This window comes from Oreochromis niloticus, linkage group LG11, assembly GCF_001858045.2.
Source record: "Oreochromis niloticus isolate F11D_XX linkage group LG11, O_niloticus_UMD_NMBU, whole genome shotgun sequence".
Classification (NCBI taxonomy): domain Eukaryota; kingdom Metazoa; phylum Chordata; class Actinopteri; order Cichliformes; family Cichlidae; genus Oreochromis; species Oreochromis niloticus.
In genome coordinates, this window is record NC_031976.2 from 3,063,896 (window position 1) to 3,082,682 (window position 18,787).

The window sequence follows — 18,787 nt, forward strand, 5'->3', positions numbered from 1 at the left end:
AGGCTCCCATCTGTCTGCCCACAATAGAGAAGACTGGAAGAGAGCGGCTGACTGTCAGAGTGAATGAAAGGCATGCACACGAGTACAGTATTCTGGAGTCCACAGACAAAAAGCATATGCGATGTTTGTTTCTTCTCTGACACATCTTCCCTTGCTTCTTCACTGAGTAGCTGAACTGTAGCATTATGACTTGTGTCATCTACTCTGCTGGAGTGTCAAACATCATAGGTGTGAACACACATTTGTACAGACTGCTATTAATGCACAGTACAAAGCGCACATATAAGTACATATTCATTCTCTTGCTGACTGGCTAAATTGGGAACATTCTACAGAAGAACAGACCCGAGGCTTTATTCATGAAGCTCTACACTAACAGCAGTGTCTTGCACTACATTTTCTGCTCAGTAATTGGAGGGTTTACTTTTCATAAATTACTGTGGTCGCCTGAAACACACTGCTGCACACACGCTTTTAGCAACTTTTATCAGACAGAAACAATTAAAGTCAACACAATAGTCAAGCTTTACATGGTTAACAGCCACAATATTTATGTGCATTATGAGCAAATTATATAGCTTCAAACTAACATGGAAATATCATTTTACCTTGAAAAATAATCATTTTTACAAAACAAACCCAAGTTAATCATTACATAAACCCTGCAGTGAAGCACCTTGCAGTGCAGTAGCATATTTTAATAGCCTCTAATGGCATAATTATTTTTCTGACAAAATTGAATGCTAGTAGCCACCAAACTCTGTAAGCTTTAAAATCAACTTTAGAAATTTTCAAGAATTTAACCTCAGATTAGTCAGGACTTTCCTCTCTGCAATATTTAAAGCAGAAACATTTCACATATGCATAACAATGCAGAGAATTTCTAGGCTATATCCAACAGAGGTGATATATCCCGTCCAAATCCAACTTCTCATGCTGTCAGACTCAACATTAGCAACTGTTGGACCTTCAGCTAAGGTCCAGTGCTCTGTTTGTACCAAAGTGCAAACAAAGCAGCCAATATTAGATTCATTCATTAATTTACTAATAGAGAGTGATGGCCATGTTCACTGAATTTTGTACACATCATCTAGACAGCCCTCTAAAGTAAACCACAGAGTATGTCAAAAAGTGAAAACACAACTAAAGTAGAGTGCCTCCTACACACAGAGGACCCGATTCTCACAAAATGGAAAGATTTATTTGAAAGTGACAGGAGTTTTGAATATGTGAGATCACTACTTTCGGGTTTTATCCAAACCTGGAAGTAGGGCCTCACAGCTTTATAGAACTACAAGAAGACCAAAGAAGAACACGTAGTGCTGGCTGTTATGGCCCTTCTTCCACTTGACGTCCAGTCCTTAATTATTATTACGCTTGAGAACTAGTGATCTTACACTGTGGCTCCAAACTGTGGTCCAACAGGAAACATGAAGGGATCACAAAAGTTGGCTGACTGAATTATCAAAGGATGGTCAACCCTTAAGAATATAACTGCAATCTTGCCAAAAGGTAATGAGAAATTTTCATGAGTAATGGACTGGTCTACTGACTGTCATTAAGGCAACACAGCCTGCATAGCTAAAAATGCAACAGAGAACAAAGATAAGTGGGTGGGTATCATGGCTGTATGGAAAAGTGGTTTCCATTCCTTTGCTTTGCATATCTGCCTCTAAAAGGGATACCATTTTTCCATCATAATGTCAATAATATCCTGTGAATTTATTTGGAAGACATATGGTGATTTTTGTTTTCTGTATGTTGTGAGGTAAAGTGACTTGATTGCAACTAAAAACATATCAGAAAATTGAATGTATTTGTCCAGTCCAGAAACATGAAACAGTCTTCACCTTACATTCATCTCCAGATCCACTACAAAGAGCATTTCACCATCTGTCTAGCTTTCTCTCTCTGACTCTCTCTCACTCATACACACACAGACACACACGCACACACCTCCAGTTTGGCTGGGAACATGTTTTGCCTCTGGGATTCTGTCTTGCTTCTACACCATTACAAGGCGAATGAAGGCACTGAGAAGATCAAATCCAATGAAGCTCCTTTTTACACTGCTTAACCCTTATGAAATGTGTGACCTCAAGAACACACCCACCCACCAACTCTCTCTGTCTCACACACACACACACACACACACACACACACACACACACAAAGATCTTAAAACAAACATAAATAAATGCATACAAAAGAGCGTTCTTACAGACTTATTTATCATCAAACCAAAAATTGCCAATCATACTTCATACAGCCATTTACTTGTGTTTTTTTCTCATGCAGTCGTTGTATTTGTGTGTATTTTTACTCATGTACATGTAGTGTTGATTGCTTGAATTATTCATTTCTTTATGAATAACAAATGTGTTGTGATGACTGCAACACCTGACTCTGATTACCTGCTTTTATGAGTAGGAATGTGGGTGACTTCTAAAATTCATGCAAACTTTCATAAAGCGCCAGTGTTGACATGCAAGTGATTTTAATAACATGGCTTACAGTGAGCACTTCTGCTTTTTACTGTCAGACCAAGTTTAACATAAAAGATTCTTATTCTTGTGGTCTGATTTTCATTTTTCAGCAGACCTTCTAATATGTCTTCTGTGTTTCCTACAGTGTGTGTGTGTAGATATATATATATATATATATATATATATATATATATATATATATATATATATATATATAACAGGGCTCTCGCACTGGTGCGACCAACTGTTCGAGTAAAAAGGAAAAACATACAAGCCAATGTATGATTTTCGTTCCACTTCTCACGTGTACACCACTTTGTATTGGTCTTTCATGTGGAATTCCAATAAAATTGATTCATGTTTGTGGCTGTAATGTGACAAAATGTGGAAAAGTTCAAGGGGGCCGAATACTTTTGCAAGCCACTGTAGAACGACCTGCAGATGGCATCGAAATATAAAGACATCATGGTTTGTAACAAAATGTCATGTGTTATAAGGCCTTTCTGACAGAACGCTATTCTACCTGGAAATTTGAAAATGAAAATGTTTGCCATTCTGAAATGTTTGGAATTATACCGTAATTCCATCTTTCCATATGGTGAGCCATGTAGAGCTGTTGATTAAGCATGCTAGTCTGATGAAAACTGAATGATGGAAAAAGGTTTTTCAGGTGAAGAATGAAATGGAAATATAATACAATAATGGAACAATATAATGGGTGGTTTATTTTTTGCTTATGATTAAACAGATGATGAGCCTTGTGATAAAATATTAACAAATGCATTTTTTTTTCCATTCAGCATTCAAATTTTAAATCAACTGTAAACTGAAACTTTGGCCCAGGAACAAGGTATTGAACTCAACTATAGATTTGAAGAATTGTTACACTGAGTATTTAGTGGACAGCAGGGCTTTTTGGTAAATGCCACCATCTACATTCTAAAATACCTGCAGTGGTATTCTGGACATGTATTCAAATTAATTAAAATGATAAAAATTGTAACCTGATGATTTACAAAAATTCAGGAAATCAAAAAAGCAATCGCACCCCTCAGTATTTATTTATTATTTCTTTCAATAATTTTAAAGACCCTTCCTGTCTAATAACATAAAGCATTAAACTTTAGGTTTATGAAAAATTAAGCCATCGTCATATTGTTGTGAACATGTACATGTAGAATATCTTAAATGGCATCATAAAATAGCATTTTTCTGTTCTTACCTACTGGCTGGTAGCCCTGCCTCATAGGACCTCCAAATGGGTTACGACTGCCAAAGGAGCCGCTGTCAATGGACCCATATGACATCCTGCCTGATGGTTGGTGAAGTGTCAGGTGCACGCGACTGGGGAGGAAACAATAACCTGAATCAAACAAAAGAATGTAATTTATTTCCACTTTGGTCTTCTTCTAGTGTAAAAGGAAATGCACTCAGAGAACTGACAGTAGGTGACAAAGTACACATGGGTTGCATGATGTATTTGTAGATGTAAACCGTGTACAGATGGAATCATAAGAGAAAATAAAATTCCTACTAGAGTTATTTTCTGATCTCTGTCAAGAACTGGTGATGTGACTGTTGCTGAATATGGGATATTTCTTACTATAAAGAATGAGAAAAGCACAAGGGCAAATACAACATACTTGCAGCATCCGCAGTTAGCAGTAGCTTCCACAATTGCACAATACCAATGTAGTCGGTGGATTAAAAATAAGGTTTTGTGTGTCAAAGTAATACTCATATCTATCCTAGTATAAAAACATCCTACAACTGACTGAAACTTTCAACAACATTTGAAGAAACAACAGGTCAGTATATCCAACGTGCCTATGTCTGTGTTGTAGAGATAGCTGAAGTAGGCCTGCTTAAACTGTTACCAGCCAAACTCTCATAGAATAGTACTTTGCGACTCATGGCAGGTCTAGACTGCACTGATTCAAGCTACAGGGCTGCAAGGAAAGACTCCTGCTTATGTTAAAGGTAGAAATTTATAGTGAGTACAACTGTAAAGAGAGCAATGACTCACTTTCTGTAAAGAAACCATTTGAAGGCAAAGAAAACACAAGAACAAAACAAGGACTTTATTTGTTCAGGTCAAATGGAAATCACATCACCAAATGATAGTATCTTAACATTGCTTCATGTTATTCATGTTACTAATTAATATTTAGTGTTTAACATGAATTTTGGGTAACTATAGCATGTCAGGACGTTGTATCACATTGCTACTTCATGTTTGCTTATTCCGCAGTTGTGGCTCCCTCTCCCTTCCATATAGCTCGCAATTTGAAGTGGCTAACTCTAGACCTTTAGTGGAAAGGTCTTTCTCATTGCCTGTCTACAACTCAACTCTGTGATGTTACAGACTTACACACTTCATCCATTGCTTAGATTGCTATAAAATGCTCTATTCTGCCGTATATCTGCCTTCACATTGTTCCTACAGCTTGAAATAAGGTCATAAGATGGCATGGCTATCAATCTTTACAGCAGAGACATAGCAACATGCTCCATTGATGTGCTGATTTTTTTTAATAGCCATTGTGGATTGATTTATAATAGCAAAAAATGATTGGATGATGTATTTGAGCCGTTTATAAAACATTGTGTGCCTGCTACCAATGGCTTTATACTCATATGTGTGTGTTGCCACTGGAATGAACATTTTATTTCATGAATTGTCTTGTTTCATACTATGGCAGAAATGCTGGACTCTTAGTAGTGTGTAGTGACAATAACAGCTAATTTGTGAATATGATCTTTCTTACTGTATCTTAAAATTCCTTTACGTGAAAGAGCACTGTTGGTTATATGTAGATACGTAGTTATACATTTTAAAGGAACTGGAGCAGCTGAATCCTTCTAACATGCAAGGACTAAAAACATCAGTATTTCAGTATCTTTAGGATGTTAACCCATAGCCCACTTAGAAAAGTAAAAGAGTGGTGGGCAGAGAATACTTCTCTGAATGCTACAGAAAAGGTCAAAGAATCATGCGAACATGTGTTTCACCAGCGGCCAGAGTCACACAGATGACGCTGAAATCAACAAATCTCTCCGACTGCTTCAGCATGCCTACCAAAGGTCAGAATGTGATACTGGTCAAGGGGCCAAAACTCCTTCTCTGACCGTGAAAGACAAGCATTCAGACAAGCAGGAGAATATGATTACACACTGGAGTCACTGAGCTGCCCATTGTTGTGATGAAGCCAGTGAATCGGGCCTACAGGACTGGCATAATGAGAGCAAAGTGGGACAGATACAGATTCACTGGGCCACGAGAAGGTTTAATCCGATTAATTTTCATTGAGAAGGGAGATTAATTACTTTTGGCAGTCCATAAACAATCTTCACTCTGCTTGATTTCAAGCCCAGTGACTGTGACACACATCCCTTATGAAGTGTGGACATGCACCACTTCTGTCTGCATGTACTGTGGATGGATGCACATTTGCATTCACACAAATCTGAATAAACCTCACCCTTCCACCAATGAGTGGAAATATAAATCCCCCACTTGGTTCAGTTAGCTTCTCAGAAAAGTAGAAATTGAGGTCAGAGTGGTGGTGAAACTTAAAAATCATTGCTGTGCTGTTACTCATGCACATGATGGCATCATCCCTGGTGATGTCACCAGAGCTTGCCCTGTCCTCAGAATCCCTGCAGTCTGTCACATCATCATCACTGTGGTTAAAAGTGAGGCCAAGAGCTCCTTCTGTTCTCTTATTGATAAATAATCATTTATACAGGCACATTTGCACAAGTTGTCATAAAGCCAGACTGAGACAGTGCAAATGTCTTTTTGCCTCTTTGACTAGCCTGTGTATAAACGGCTTTAACATTGTGGTTCAACTGTTGTTAAACTATTGTTAAGTTAAACATACAGTATGAAACCGCTGAGTTTAGATAAGGTGCTAAACACTCCTTTTCCCTCTAGCAGGTTTTTGCCTTCAAGTTTCTTGTTTTGTTGTTTAGCTGAAACTATGTGCACAGAGCTGCAATTAAGTCTACATCAGTCTGTCAAGTTAGGAGAGAATGTACTGACAGCTGCTGATTCTCAGCACAGACTGGATGGACATGATGCCGCATTAACAGCATGCTGAGCGAAACACCTCAGGAATTGGTGATTTATTTATTTTTTTTAGCATGTGGCAATTTGGGAGCAAAAGCTTTTTAATAAATTTGGGGATAGTGCAAAATCACAACAGCAGTTGCTTTAAGGTGATTTATACTGTAAAGACCCTATAGCAGGGGTGTCAAACTCATTTTACATCGCGGGCCGCAACAGCCCACTTTGACCTAAGTTGGCCGGACCAGTGAAACTCCCCTTTCTGTCAGTGTAAAGAAGTTACACATTTAACTGTTTTTCTACATGATAGCAAAAGCTGCTGTGACAAAGAAAGAAATCTGTCAGCATGACTCTAAATTGTAAGAAATAAAAGTGTAAACTTACAGAAAAAAGTTTAAGTAGCTGACTGCTTAGACTGACCATTTTTTTGTTAACTGTTTTAACTTAGTCATAAAAAACTGCTGAACATGAAAAACAGAAACCTTTCTGTCATTTAACTCTTTATTGCTTAATTACCTTGTGTAGTATGAATGGCTATGAGGAAGGTGTTCATCAGTAGGAAAAACTGTAAAATTTCTGCTTATGCAAGAATTATAAATGGATTCAAGCGCACATTCAGGCCTGTGAGACTCAGCATCTGAGCCATGGCTCTGTGCTACATGCACACATTTCTGCATCTCTGCCTTTTAAGGACACTTTGTATTGTATACTTTATGTAATATTCAATACTGAACTGTAACTTTAGTCAGCGAGGCAATTGTTTTATTCAATGTTTTCATAAAAGCCTAATTTTTATACATTTGCTACTACTAGGGAGAACAGACATGAGGTTTAAGGCCTGGACTAGTTTGAAACCTTTTGTCCTCCACGATGGAAAAGCACTGAAAATAAAAAAGAGCATCACTTTCGACAGCTCCTAATTTTAGGAGCTCAGCTTTGCAGTCCATCAATATCATTGAAATGCAGCCAGATGTTCATTTTACGTTTTAACTAATTTCTTCACTTTTCCCCAACACGCTTGGACTTAAATCCAGCTCCCCATCTCTCTGTGTACCTGGTCTGTACCACTACACTTGCTGCCTTTGGAACGTCTGCCCCCCTTCCTTTTTTCACATGATGGTATGATCCCAGACTGTCTTTGCAGGTGATTGGCTGCATGGTGTGCCCATCAAAATAAAGTCCTGCCACTGCCTGCATGGATCTCAACAGGGCTGAAGAGTCGGCTCCCACATACCAATGGGCTATTAATAATTGACATATGAAATTATCTTGTGGGCTGGATATTGTTGTATTGTGAGTCGTTTGTGGCCCGCAGGCCGTAAGTTTGATACCTCTGCCCTACAGTGTAGAGTTCCTCATCCTTTAATGGCCACTGGAGGCTATCTCCAAAAGTAATTCACTTCCCATAAACTCCCATGTAAAAATATCCAATTTCAGCTATTATATGAACATGATACAAAATCCTTTGGTACACCTATAATGTCCATATCATCATGATACTAATCAGCTCTTATTCTTAACATTCAAACAATGACAGATAGCTACCTAGCTAGCCAGATCAATGCTTTAGTGGGAAATTAAGAAATTTCTGTCAGGGTCCTGGGTCACTTGACCCAGCGTTTTGTGTTTTTCATTATTATGATATTATGTTCTAGTTTATTCTGATTGTGTATTTGGGTTTTGACTTTAGTCCTCAGGGTTTTGGTTCTGTGTTTCCTCTGTCTGCCCGTGTGTTTCCTCCGTGTTGCGATGTCTTGTGTCAAGCTCATGTCTGTGCATACCTGTTGTTTTTCCTGTTTTACTTTGATAGTCTCTGTCCTATGTGTAGTGTATCCTGCTTTGCCTCCTTGTCTCATCATGTCTGATTACTCCTAGCTGTGCTCTCCTTCTGTGTCTCATTCCCTCATTATCCATCTTTGTATTTAAGCCTTGTGTTTGCCTCTGTTAGTTGCTGGTCCGTCTGTGTTGTTTCCCTGAGTCTCCCTGTGGTTCCTCTGTGTTCTTCCTGTGTTCCTCTGCCTATCACCCTGAGAATTTTGACTTCAGTTCCATGTGTTTAGGTTTTCCCAGTTTTAGTTCTTAGTTCCTTATTCTTGCCATCTCCCCTTAATAAACTTACTTCTCATATCAACCTCTGCCTGCACTTGGTCCTTACTTCACCTCCACATGGTTGCCATTGCAGTCGTGACAATTCCATCAGTATCCACAAGATAAAAATTAAAGATTAAAAAGTCCAGCACAAACAAACTATAAATAATGATCATCATGAACAGTGTACAGTGTGCAGTGCAGAACAGTGGAGAATGTTGACAAGTTACAAAGTCGCGTGTTTAGACTAAAACCTTTATTCTATACCACTTTTTCTTATACTTTGTGTTTGGGTGTTTAAATATTTTTTTTGTAATTTATTATTATTTAAGGAGTTGATTATTTTATTTGGATAAGAATTTATTTAATCATGTACTTTTTTTCACCTGAAACAGCCTGCTGACTGATTTCCATGTAAAGGACTCTGTTTGCTCTGTTTACTGTAATTCCAGCATTAACATTGAGCAAAACAAGCCATCAGCAACTTCCTGCATAACAGAGTCCAACACAACAAAAAAAACAACTAGCTACTACACTGGGTATCACTATAGCAGCTATGAGGCATCAAGTGATTTATCTGTGTTTAGCAGATAAGCCACTGTTAGCTAGCATTGGCCAGAAGAAAGCCAGTTCGAGCTTTTGGATTGAGTTGCATCTGAGGTATGAACCCACATGTTCATTGGCTAAGTCAGACCCTCACCTCTAAATCACGTTTGTTTGTTTTTTTGCAGGCAAGATGTTTATGGCGTTATTTTTGTGACACTTTTCTGAGCGCACGTAAAATAAATTTTGAGCGCACGTAAAAAAAAATTTGCTGGTGCAAGTGTTGCATTTTGAGGAAAAATTTATTTTCAAAAGCTAAACTTGAGTGAACAAAATTCATTGCTGCGTGCAAAAAATGTATTTTAGTGTTTGCTATTATCCATACACACACACAATAGCAGCCCCTCTCGCTCAGTTTTTGCATTTGCGCTTGCTCGCAATTTGTTGCTTGCACTCTCAACATTTCTGTCCGTGTGCGTTGAACTCTTTCTGTACACCGTTATATTTGTGCCACAAAACCAAGCAATCACAGACTTGGATGCAAAAAATTCTGATTGCCTGTTTTGGTCTCCAATCACCTTGAAATGACGAAATGCAATATCCCAGAATGCATTTGGTCCAAAACTCAAACGAGGCAGTGGCGGAGGAACGCAGAGTGGTGGAGTTTGAAATATTACTCTTTCTTTCAAAACAAATACTGTTGTATTTTGTAAATATAATAATCAACGCAAATTCATTGTGTAATTATACCACAGTTTTTGTTTTGGTCGTCTCATTTTATTTTGCTGTATTTATCCGCAAAACATTAAGGCCGGTCTGTGAAAATATTGTCTCACATTAAACCGTTCCTTTGCGCAAAACAGGTTGGGGACCGCTGATCTGAGTGACTTATATATTATGTTTAAACCGGTAGTGAAAGAAGACGATGTGCCGGGAGCCACACCTTTGACCACCTGGTCAGCTGGTGGGTAACAGGCATCTCCGAAAACGTTAGAGCGCTTTTGCAAATATGTGATGTCTTGATAAATCGAGCAGATAGTGGAAGTTTACAAAGCATCATTCTCGCATGAAAATATCTTGAAAGTTTATTTTGTGATCCAGAAAGAGTAATATTTCAAACTCTGCCACTCTGCGTTCCTCCGCCACTGCCTCGTTTGAGTTTTGGACCAAATGCATTCTGGGATATTGCATTTTGTCATTTCGAGCTGATGGGAGACCAAAACAGCCAACCAGAATTTTTTGCATCCAAGTCTGTGATTGGTTGGTTTTGTGGCACAAATATAACAGTGTACAGAAAGAGTTGAACGCGCACGGGCAGAAATGTTGAGAGCGCAAACAGCACATTGCGATCAAGCGCAAATGCAAAAACTGAGCAAGAGGGGCTGCTATTGTGTGTGTATATGGATAATAGCAAACACTGAAATACATCTTTTGCACGCAGCAATGAATTTTGTTCACTCAAGTTTAGCTTTTTTTCGCTCAAAATACATTTCTCCTCAAAATGCAACACTTGCACCTGCAAATGTTTTTTTTTACGTGCGCTCAAAATTGTTTTACATGTACTCAGAATAATGGCACAAACATAACGCCATAGTTGTTCACAGTGAAAATGCTGACCTTGAGATGCATTATTACAAGAAACATAAATTATAGAGGCTAATGAAACAAAAATAGCACATATCATAGTCTCCAATTGCAAGAATTTACAATTTCCATCAGTGCTTGGAAAAAAAAAAAAAAAAAAATTCTTATAGTAAATATGTGGCTTTGCAGCAATTTCACAACACACAAAAATTCCAAAGATTTTTCTAGCACATCAAATGCCTCCTTTGAATGAAGACAGCCTTCCCTTTTAGAGGAAAATAAGCCCTTACACTGGTAAACAGAGTAGATGTGAGGTAGAGTGGTGTGCACCCCTGTGTGACACTGCAGGACACAGAAGGATGGTAAATGCAGGCCTGGCAGGGCAGAATGACTGGATCCGCAGCTACTCGACACCCCCACTGGTTTCATTCAGTTCCCTACTCCTTTCACAGCTGTCATTATCAGCAACACAAGGCTTAGCTTAGCCTGAGCAGGCAACTGAGCAGAAATAAGCCTACGCCCTGGACACAAATGCTGCATTTATCACAAACAAGCAAGGGCCAACCTGAGATGGAACTGTGAGTGAGCATGTATATATATGTGTGTGTGTGCGTCTGTGTGTATATGAAGGCTGATGTGATCAAATTGTTAAAAAAAAAAGCTTTTTATTCAGTGCTGATATTATCAACCATAATAGTTAACGTTTTATACATATCTATATATATACATATATATAGAGATAGATAGATATTATAACAGTGCTGCACAATTATTTTGATCTGCATTAACATCACAATTTTTGTAGAGAGAGTACTGCCCTCACATTTGTACAAATATTTGCATAAATATAAAATATAATGCAAGATTAAATCGACAGGGCACTGCTTTCACTTTTATATGGTGCTACAATAATATAAAAAAATATCTAAAACTTCCTTCATTGTAGCTACGCGATGGATGTGAGTAGGCAAAGAGATAACACATCGTTTGTCCAGTAAGTTGTCCATTTTCCTGAAGCCTTTGTTAGACATTGTGGTTAGTGGACATTTATATTTGGCCAAATGGAATGGCATGGAATTGGTGATTTCAGTGCATCCTGATGCTTTGTACAGGCTCACTTTTATGGACAGCTGACTTTATGTTGGATGATTCACGTTAGCAGCCATTGTATTGTTTTTCTTGACCTTCACACATCAATTGAACTACAGTTTGTGCATATGATTTGTTCCTGCCACTTGCCCTAAATCCATGTATTTCCACACAACAGATGATGACCCACTTCAAGGGATAAGCTCTTCACCTTCTGCTGTGGTAGACACTTGATTTTCGCTGTGTGTCTTTTTAAGGCAGAGTTATTGAACCAGACTAGTCCAGGAAATTTCAAGTGCACTGATTGCTTTGTGTTTACTGATGGAGCACACATTTTCAGGATCACTCATTCATGCTCATGTAATTGTGGGAGGCAACAATCATGATTGCGGTTTAAATGTAATTAATTGTGCATTCCTAATATATAATATTTAGAGTTTCTCAATCATTGCCATTAAGCATGAGAAACATATCAACTCTTTCTGTGTAAGGCATTTGGTCATCAGCAGGTTGCTGCTATTTGAGCATTTAGGATTTGGAAGGTGGGGAAACTGTAATTTCCAGTGAGTGCCAAGCCTCTTCCTTATAATGACTGCCACTATTCAGAAACTAATGTGGTGGTGACCATGACCAGTGTGCCCTCCACCAGTGAACTTTAAACTGTACAACAGAAATTAACCAAGTTTGGCAAAAAATATTTCTTTAACTATCTGTGCACTAGCCAGCTCTTTCGGCTCCCAACCGGCTCTTCAGGTTGTTTTGTTGCTTTAATTAATTTATTATTAACAATATAAAATTATGCACAAAAGCAATTACTAATGTAAAAAAAAAAAAGTGGTTTTATTTATATATGTTTATATATAAATATTTGTGGTGGCCCCTAGAGACAGCATGTACGAACTCCAAAAAGCACATACAACATTTCTAGCGTTAACTGTACTCTCAAAACAGAGCTACCTCACTTAAATTACACAATTGAAAGCATATGTGTATTGTTTGTGTATTATACACAAGCACTCATATATATTCAAATAATTTAAAAAAAAATGTTCATTTACCTGTTACTACCACACACCAAATCCGGTCGTTGGTACTTCCTGGCTTGTGTAGCCACTAGGTAACAAAAGCTCAACACTGCGCCGAGCATCCTGAAGCACCTCTGTTGTCTTTTGTACGTGTTTTGGAGTTTTTACGTGTTTTGAAGTTTGTAGTGCTTTGTCTCTAGGGGCCACCGTAAATATACTTTTATTTATTCACTCCACATAAAATGTAATAAATAAATCATATAATACAAAAACCAACTATTCACATTTCAACTTTTAACTATTTGAATTTTCAGCTTTTTCCTTTTAAACAAATTTAAAGTGAAACAACACAAAACACTGCAAACCACAACACAATTAAATATAAATTAAAATATGAAAACAAAAAGAAGATACATATTCTCTGTCATATGGGCCTGCGTGAATAAACTTTCTGAATCCTTTATCATCTGCAACTGAAAATAGTTGTGGATGATTACTATACATTTCTAATGTGACGTTGTTTCCCCTGGCTCTCTTTCTCTGTCTCTCCCTCCCGCTCTGTTTCTGTGCTACTGCGAGTGAAACTACGGCCCCTCCCCCCTCTTCCCAGCGCAAAGCACAAGGTCCTGTCGCTACCCGATCCGTACCGGAAACCCGATCGCTACTCCGCATGCGCAAATCTTACGTCACTTCCTCTCTTTGCCAACATTGCGACATTCAATATATTTGAATGACACGGTTAGCGCCCAGTTAGCTCCTAGCATTTCTCAACAGCTCTGCCTCCTTTTCGACTACCGGGAGATTTAAACAATGGATAATCCGTATACAAACAAATTCATGCTTTTCTCCTCAACAGAGAGCGTCCCCCGATTGAACAACAGCGCCACAAAATAAGAAGAATGGCGCCTAATTACAGAGTTAATAATACAGACTTTGTAATATGTCACATGAAGATTCGTCAGCCAGATGAAGTGTTTACTGACAATTGACAGTGATAGCAGACATCATCATCACTATTCCAATCAATCCTCTCCACACAGACAAGCATAAACACACTCGACTATCACTAAATCAAATTTAGCACACGTTTGTAATGACGCTAATTCAGTTTACAATAGGGTTCATTCGCTCAGTCAGCAGGTGGCGGTATCCTCGAACACTGGGGAGTAAACTGCCATTAAACGAACAGAAGAAGAAGAAAACCCCTGCACATGCGGGGTACCGATCGGGTAGACCCGATTTGTACGGTCCGACTTTGCACATGCGCAGTAAGGATCGGGGAGTCCTGATCCGTAACTATCTTTTTATTTTTCGTTTTTGTCTACATTATATTGAAATGTTTCATTATTTGAAACATTTTAAGAGATACTTATTATTCTTAACATCTTAACAGATACTCTGCTCCGTAACTATCGTAAAACGCTTCGACCGGAAGTAGACACCTTTCGCGCATGCGGGGTACCGATCGGGTTTCCGGTACGGATCGGGTAGTGACAGGTCCGTGTGCGGAGTGAAGCGGAAAAAAAGTGCGAGAGAGAGGGTGAGAGAAAGAAAAAAAAAATAACCCACGAGCCGGCTCGCGTCCTTCACTTCAAAGATCTGGCTCTAAGGCTACGTTCACACTGCAGGTCTTAATGCTCAATTCCGATTTTTTGAGCAAATCCGATTTTTTTGTCTGCTTGTTCACACTACAAATAAAATGCTACAGCAAACGCGCTCTAGTGTGAACGCTCAAAGCGGCCCGCATGCGCAAAAGAAGATGTCACACACAACGTGCTCTGTTTAGACCCAGAGCAAACAATATTGTTTGACTGATGGCCCTTAATATAAAGACTTCGGACTTTACGTTTCCCAATTTTTGCTTTAAGTTATTTTGTTATTTACATAATAATGTAGATAACCTAATAATTATCCTTATTGCTGTTTTAGAGGAGCAGTGCTTCAAAGGATAGCTGCAGATTTCTGTCAGAATCTGCAGATTATACAGTACAAATAAAATGTTCACGTTTCTCCAACGTTGTCTTCCCAACAGTTTCACTAACATCTACACTGGATGGCCAGGAAGCGTTCGCGATGTCTTCTCAGGCGCTGATGATTGGCGTCTGTCTTGTGTCAGTGACGTAAAAGACGGATTTAATGCGACATGACCGTTCAAACAGCAGTCGCTTTCTAAAACATCGGATATGTATCGGATTCAGTACCACATACGAAAGTGACCCAGATCGGATTTGAAAATATCGGATTTGTGCCGTTCACACTGTCATACCATGATCGGATATGGGTCGCATAGGGTCAAAAAAATTGAATTTGATGCGTTTTCGCCTGCAGTGTGAACGTAGCCAAAGAGTCGTTCGCGACCGACACATCACTACTGTGCACATGGTATTGACTGAAAGGACCCAACTGACCACCAGGCTGCAGCCCATAAAAAGTTGCCTTGAAAGTAGTTTGGACTCAAATGCCTGTCAGATTGAAACACTCAACAAAAGACACAGGTAACGAGTAACACCATTCCAGATTGTTCCAGCCCACTGTTATCTCTCTAGTCAGAAAGTGGAACCTACACGACTGCCAACATGAGCAATTATTTCACCACTAAGTCATGTCATTTCAGCATCTGCTGCATCAGCTCCCAATAATCCATTTCAGTCATTATACAGTAGGAAAACATCTCTCTTTCATGAGCCCACATCTGGACAGAAGCTAAAGAAGCAGAAGCTGGTGGTATCAGTGAACGAGCTCCAAAGGCAACTGTATCTTCACAGTAGCAAACAACAAGAAAATATTTGTGTCAGGTGGTGGAGAAGAGTGAAAACAGTAAAATACAGTAATGTGATGGATGTCAACTGTTTGTTAACAAGCTCATCACATCAAGTAAAACAGAGAAGATGTTGAGCCCATTCCCCAGAGGTGTCAATTAGTGCAATTTGTCAAAACTGTTCTGTTCATTTGCACAACATGTTCAAAATGGCCACAACAGAAGCTTTCAGTGCCGAAACCTAACCAGCAAGTGAAAATGAAAGTAAGAAGTGAGAGGAAAACTTCAAAGTACAAAAAACAATGGTTCCAGCATGACAGGAACAACAGCTTCCTGGCCCATAAACCTGCAAAATGTCACCACCTCTCTTCTTCCAATCTGATGTAGACATTGTTGGTCTCTAACATGGAATTGTTATTTGTCATTGTCAAATACTGCCATGGCCAGTGTGCCCTGATGCCAAGAGACATGTTGAAATTGCATGCAACAATCATCTGACAAAGTTGTTATATTAAGTGATGAGTTCAAATGTATTGATGAATCCCAAAAATTGTTTTTCACAGCACACATTCACCTAAGGAACCATATACCAACAGTAGTAAACAGAGGGCAAATAGGATGTTTCACATCGGTTGCATGAGCTAAAAAAAATAATTCACAGCAAATCATTACCAACAGTATCAATGTATTAACACTGGAGTTATTGTACTTGACCCGACAAAGACCTGTGAATGAACACAAATAGTCAAAGAATGGTCTCAGTCTGAGGGGAACCTGTGCATATCCAAACCAACCTGATAGAGCAATGAATTTTTAAGCTGGGATGGTGGTAAAGAGACCCAAACATTAATTCAAAAATCTAAAGTTATCATAGTTAATATTAGGTATGTCATTGGGTATGGTATACCTGTGCTGCAACACATGCTTTATCCATTTTCTTGCAGAATTCAATTCAATTCAATTCAATTTTATTTATATAGCGCCAAATCACAACAAAAGTCGCCTTAAGGCGCTTTATATTGTACAATAGATCGCACAATAATAAATACAGGGAAAAACCCAACAATCATATGACCCCCTATGAGCAAGCACTTTGGCGACAGTGGGAAGGAAAAACTCCCTTTTAACAGGAAGAAACCTCCGGCAGAACCAGGCTCAGGGAGGGGCGGGGCCATCTGCTGCGACCGGTTGGGGTGAGAGAAGGAAGACAGGATAAAGACATGCTGTGGAAGAGAGACAGAGATTAATAACAGATATGATTCGATGCAGAGAGGTTTATTAACACATAGTGAGTGAGAAAGGTGACTGGAAAGGAAAAACTCATCATGGGAATCCCCGGCAGCCTACGTCTATTGCAGCATAACTAAGGGAGGATTCAGGGTCACCTGGTCCAGCCCTAACTATATGCTTTAGCAAAAAGGAAAGTTTTAAGCCTAATCTTGAAAGTAGAGATAGTGTCTGTCTCCTGAATCCAAACTGGAAGCTGGTTCCACAGAAGAGGGGCCTGAAAACTGAAGGCTCTGCCTCCCATTCTACTTTTAAATACTCTAGGAACAACAAGTAGGCCTGCAGAGCGAGAGCGAAGTGCTCTAATAGGGTGATATGGTACTACAAGGTCATTAAGATAAGATGGGGCCTGATTATTTAAGACCTTGTATGTGAGGAGCAGGATTTTGAATTCAATTCTGGATTTAACAGAAAGCCAATGAAGGGAAGCCAAAACAGGAGAAATATGCTCTCTCTTTCTAGTCCCTGTCAGGACTCTTGCTGCAGCATTTTGGATTAGCTGAAGACTTTTCAGAGAGTCAATATTAAATTATTAATATGAAGCATTAATATGAAGTGTAGCATCCGTATAAGCTTGTTGTCATCTGTGCCTGTACCAGAAAATTCTATAGCTTTTGATATATCCACTACTCTATCCATGTCTATAATTACTAAACCCCCCCACACAAGCACACTCTGACATACAGTGATTAGTTCTAACACTGGGACACTGCTTTTTTCTTTTATATCATAAGAGATAGACAGCACATGACAGCTTGTCCATAATTTATCAGACATACCAAGCAGGCAGGTAAAAGCATCATCATTTTTGTTTTGTTAAATTACTAGTTTAACACTGATGTGAATGAACTGATCGCAACTGCTTCTGGAGGAAATCAATCTGATTTCTGACTATGCAGACCACCAGCTGGCTCCTATAATTAAGGCAGGGTGAAGCACAACACCTGTTCCTTAGTTGGGGTGGGGGCTGTTCTGAGAGTGTGGACACTGACCATTTTATATTTATATTTATATTTAATAAAAGGCCATGGCAGGCCCATATATCAGCTTATCTCCTCTAACCCTTAGAGCGTGTGTAATATGTGCCAGAATATTTCTGTGAATACCAAGAACTCCAAAGCATCATACCAATTGTGCACTTATTCAAGAAGACTGGACAATGAACAGACCTCTTTAAAACAGCAGTGTGACCAGGGCCAGTGTCAGTATAATCGTATTCCTATCAGTAGTCTGGAATCATTTCAGTGAAACATGATGGCCATTAAGACTGTAGGGCTGGATCTTCAAGACAAGACTGACCCTAATCAGCTTGCTAATTTTGAGATCTAAAACATCACGATTTTCAACTCGGATTGAAGTTCCCTGTCTAATTATCACTCTTGCACAGCACAATTAAGTGACTTAGGTCAATGAATATACAAATGTTAGATATGATTCATTTACCAACCCAGAAATGTCTAATGGAATCATATTCCACAGTGTTCAGTAATGGCTCTCATTTAAACCCAGTGGTTTATATGTGGCTGTGGGCAGGTCAAACAGCTCTTTAATAGCGGCTAATACTCTATGTACTAATGCTTCATAGATAATTAAATTATGCACTACGGTGCTTTGAGATATGTGTTAGCATAGCTAACATTCATGCTAACATGATAACAAACAACAATTCTAATATGTTGAATTTTGGAAGGAATAACAATAAACATTTTAGACAACTTACAGTTCATCGTCCAGAATATCGACATGTTCTAGATGAGTTGTTAAAATATTTTATTCTGGGCTGACCAACTGAAATCTTCCAGTATTTTGCAGACATCCCAGTGTATTCTGTTCATCTGGACATTGTGTTTTCAGTGGG

General features: G+C 38.8%; 1 protein-coding gene across 3 annotated transcripts in view; it reads right to left on the reverse strand.

Annotated features, from left to right (window-relative positions):
- The window catches only part of tsnare1 (T-SNARE Domain Containing 1), a 213,404-nt gene that overhangs the window by 154,268 nt on the left and 40,349 nt on the right, over window positions 1-18,787 (reverse strand). For 2 of the 3 annotated variants that reach the window (XM_025911723.1, XM_005472380.4), the window contains exon 2: window positions 3,709-3,830. In XM_025911723.1, coding sequence (XP_025767508.1) covers window positions 3,709-3,793 — 85 coding nt within the window. In that variant the 5' untranslated portion in view covers window positions 3,794-3,830. Of the gene's footprint in view, window positions 1-3,708; window positions 3,850-18,787 lie in introns of all 3 variants that reach the window. The other variant, XM_013268380.3, reaches the window with a different exon arrangement.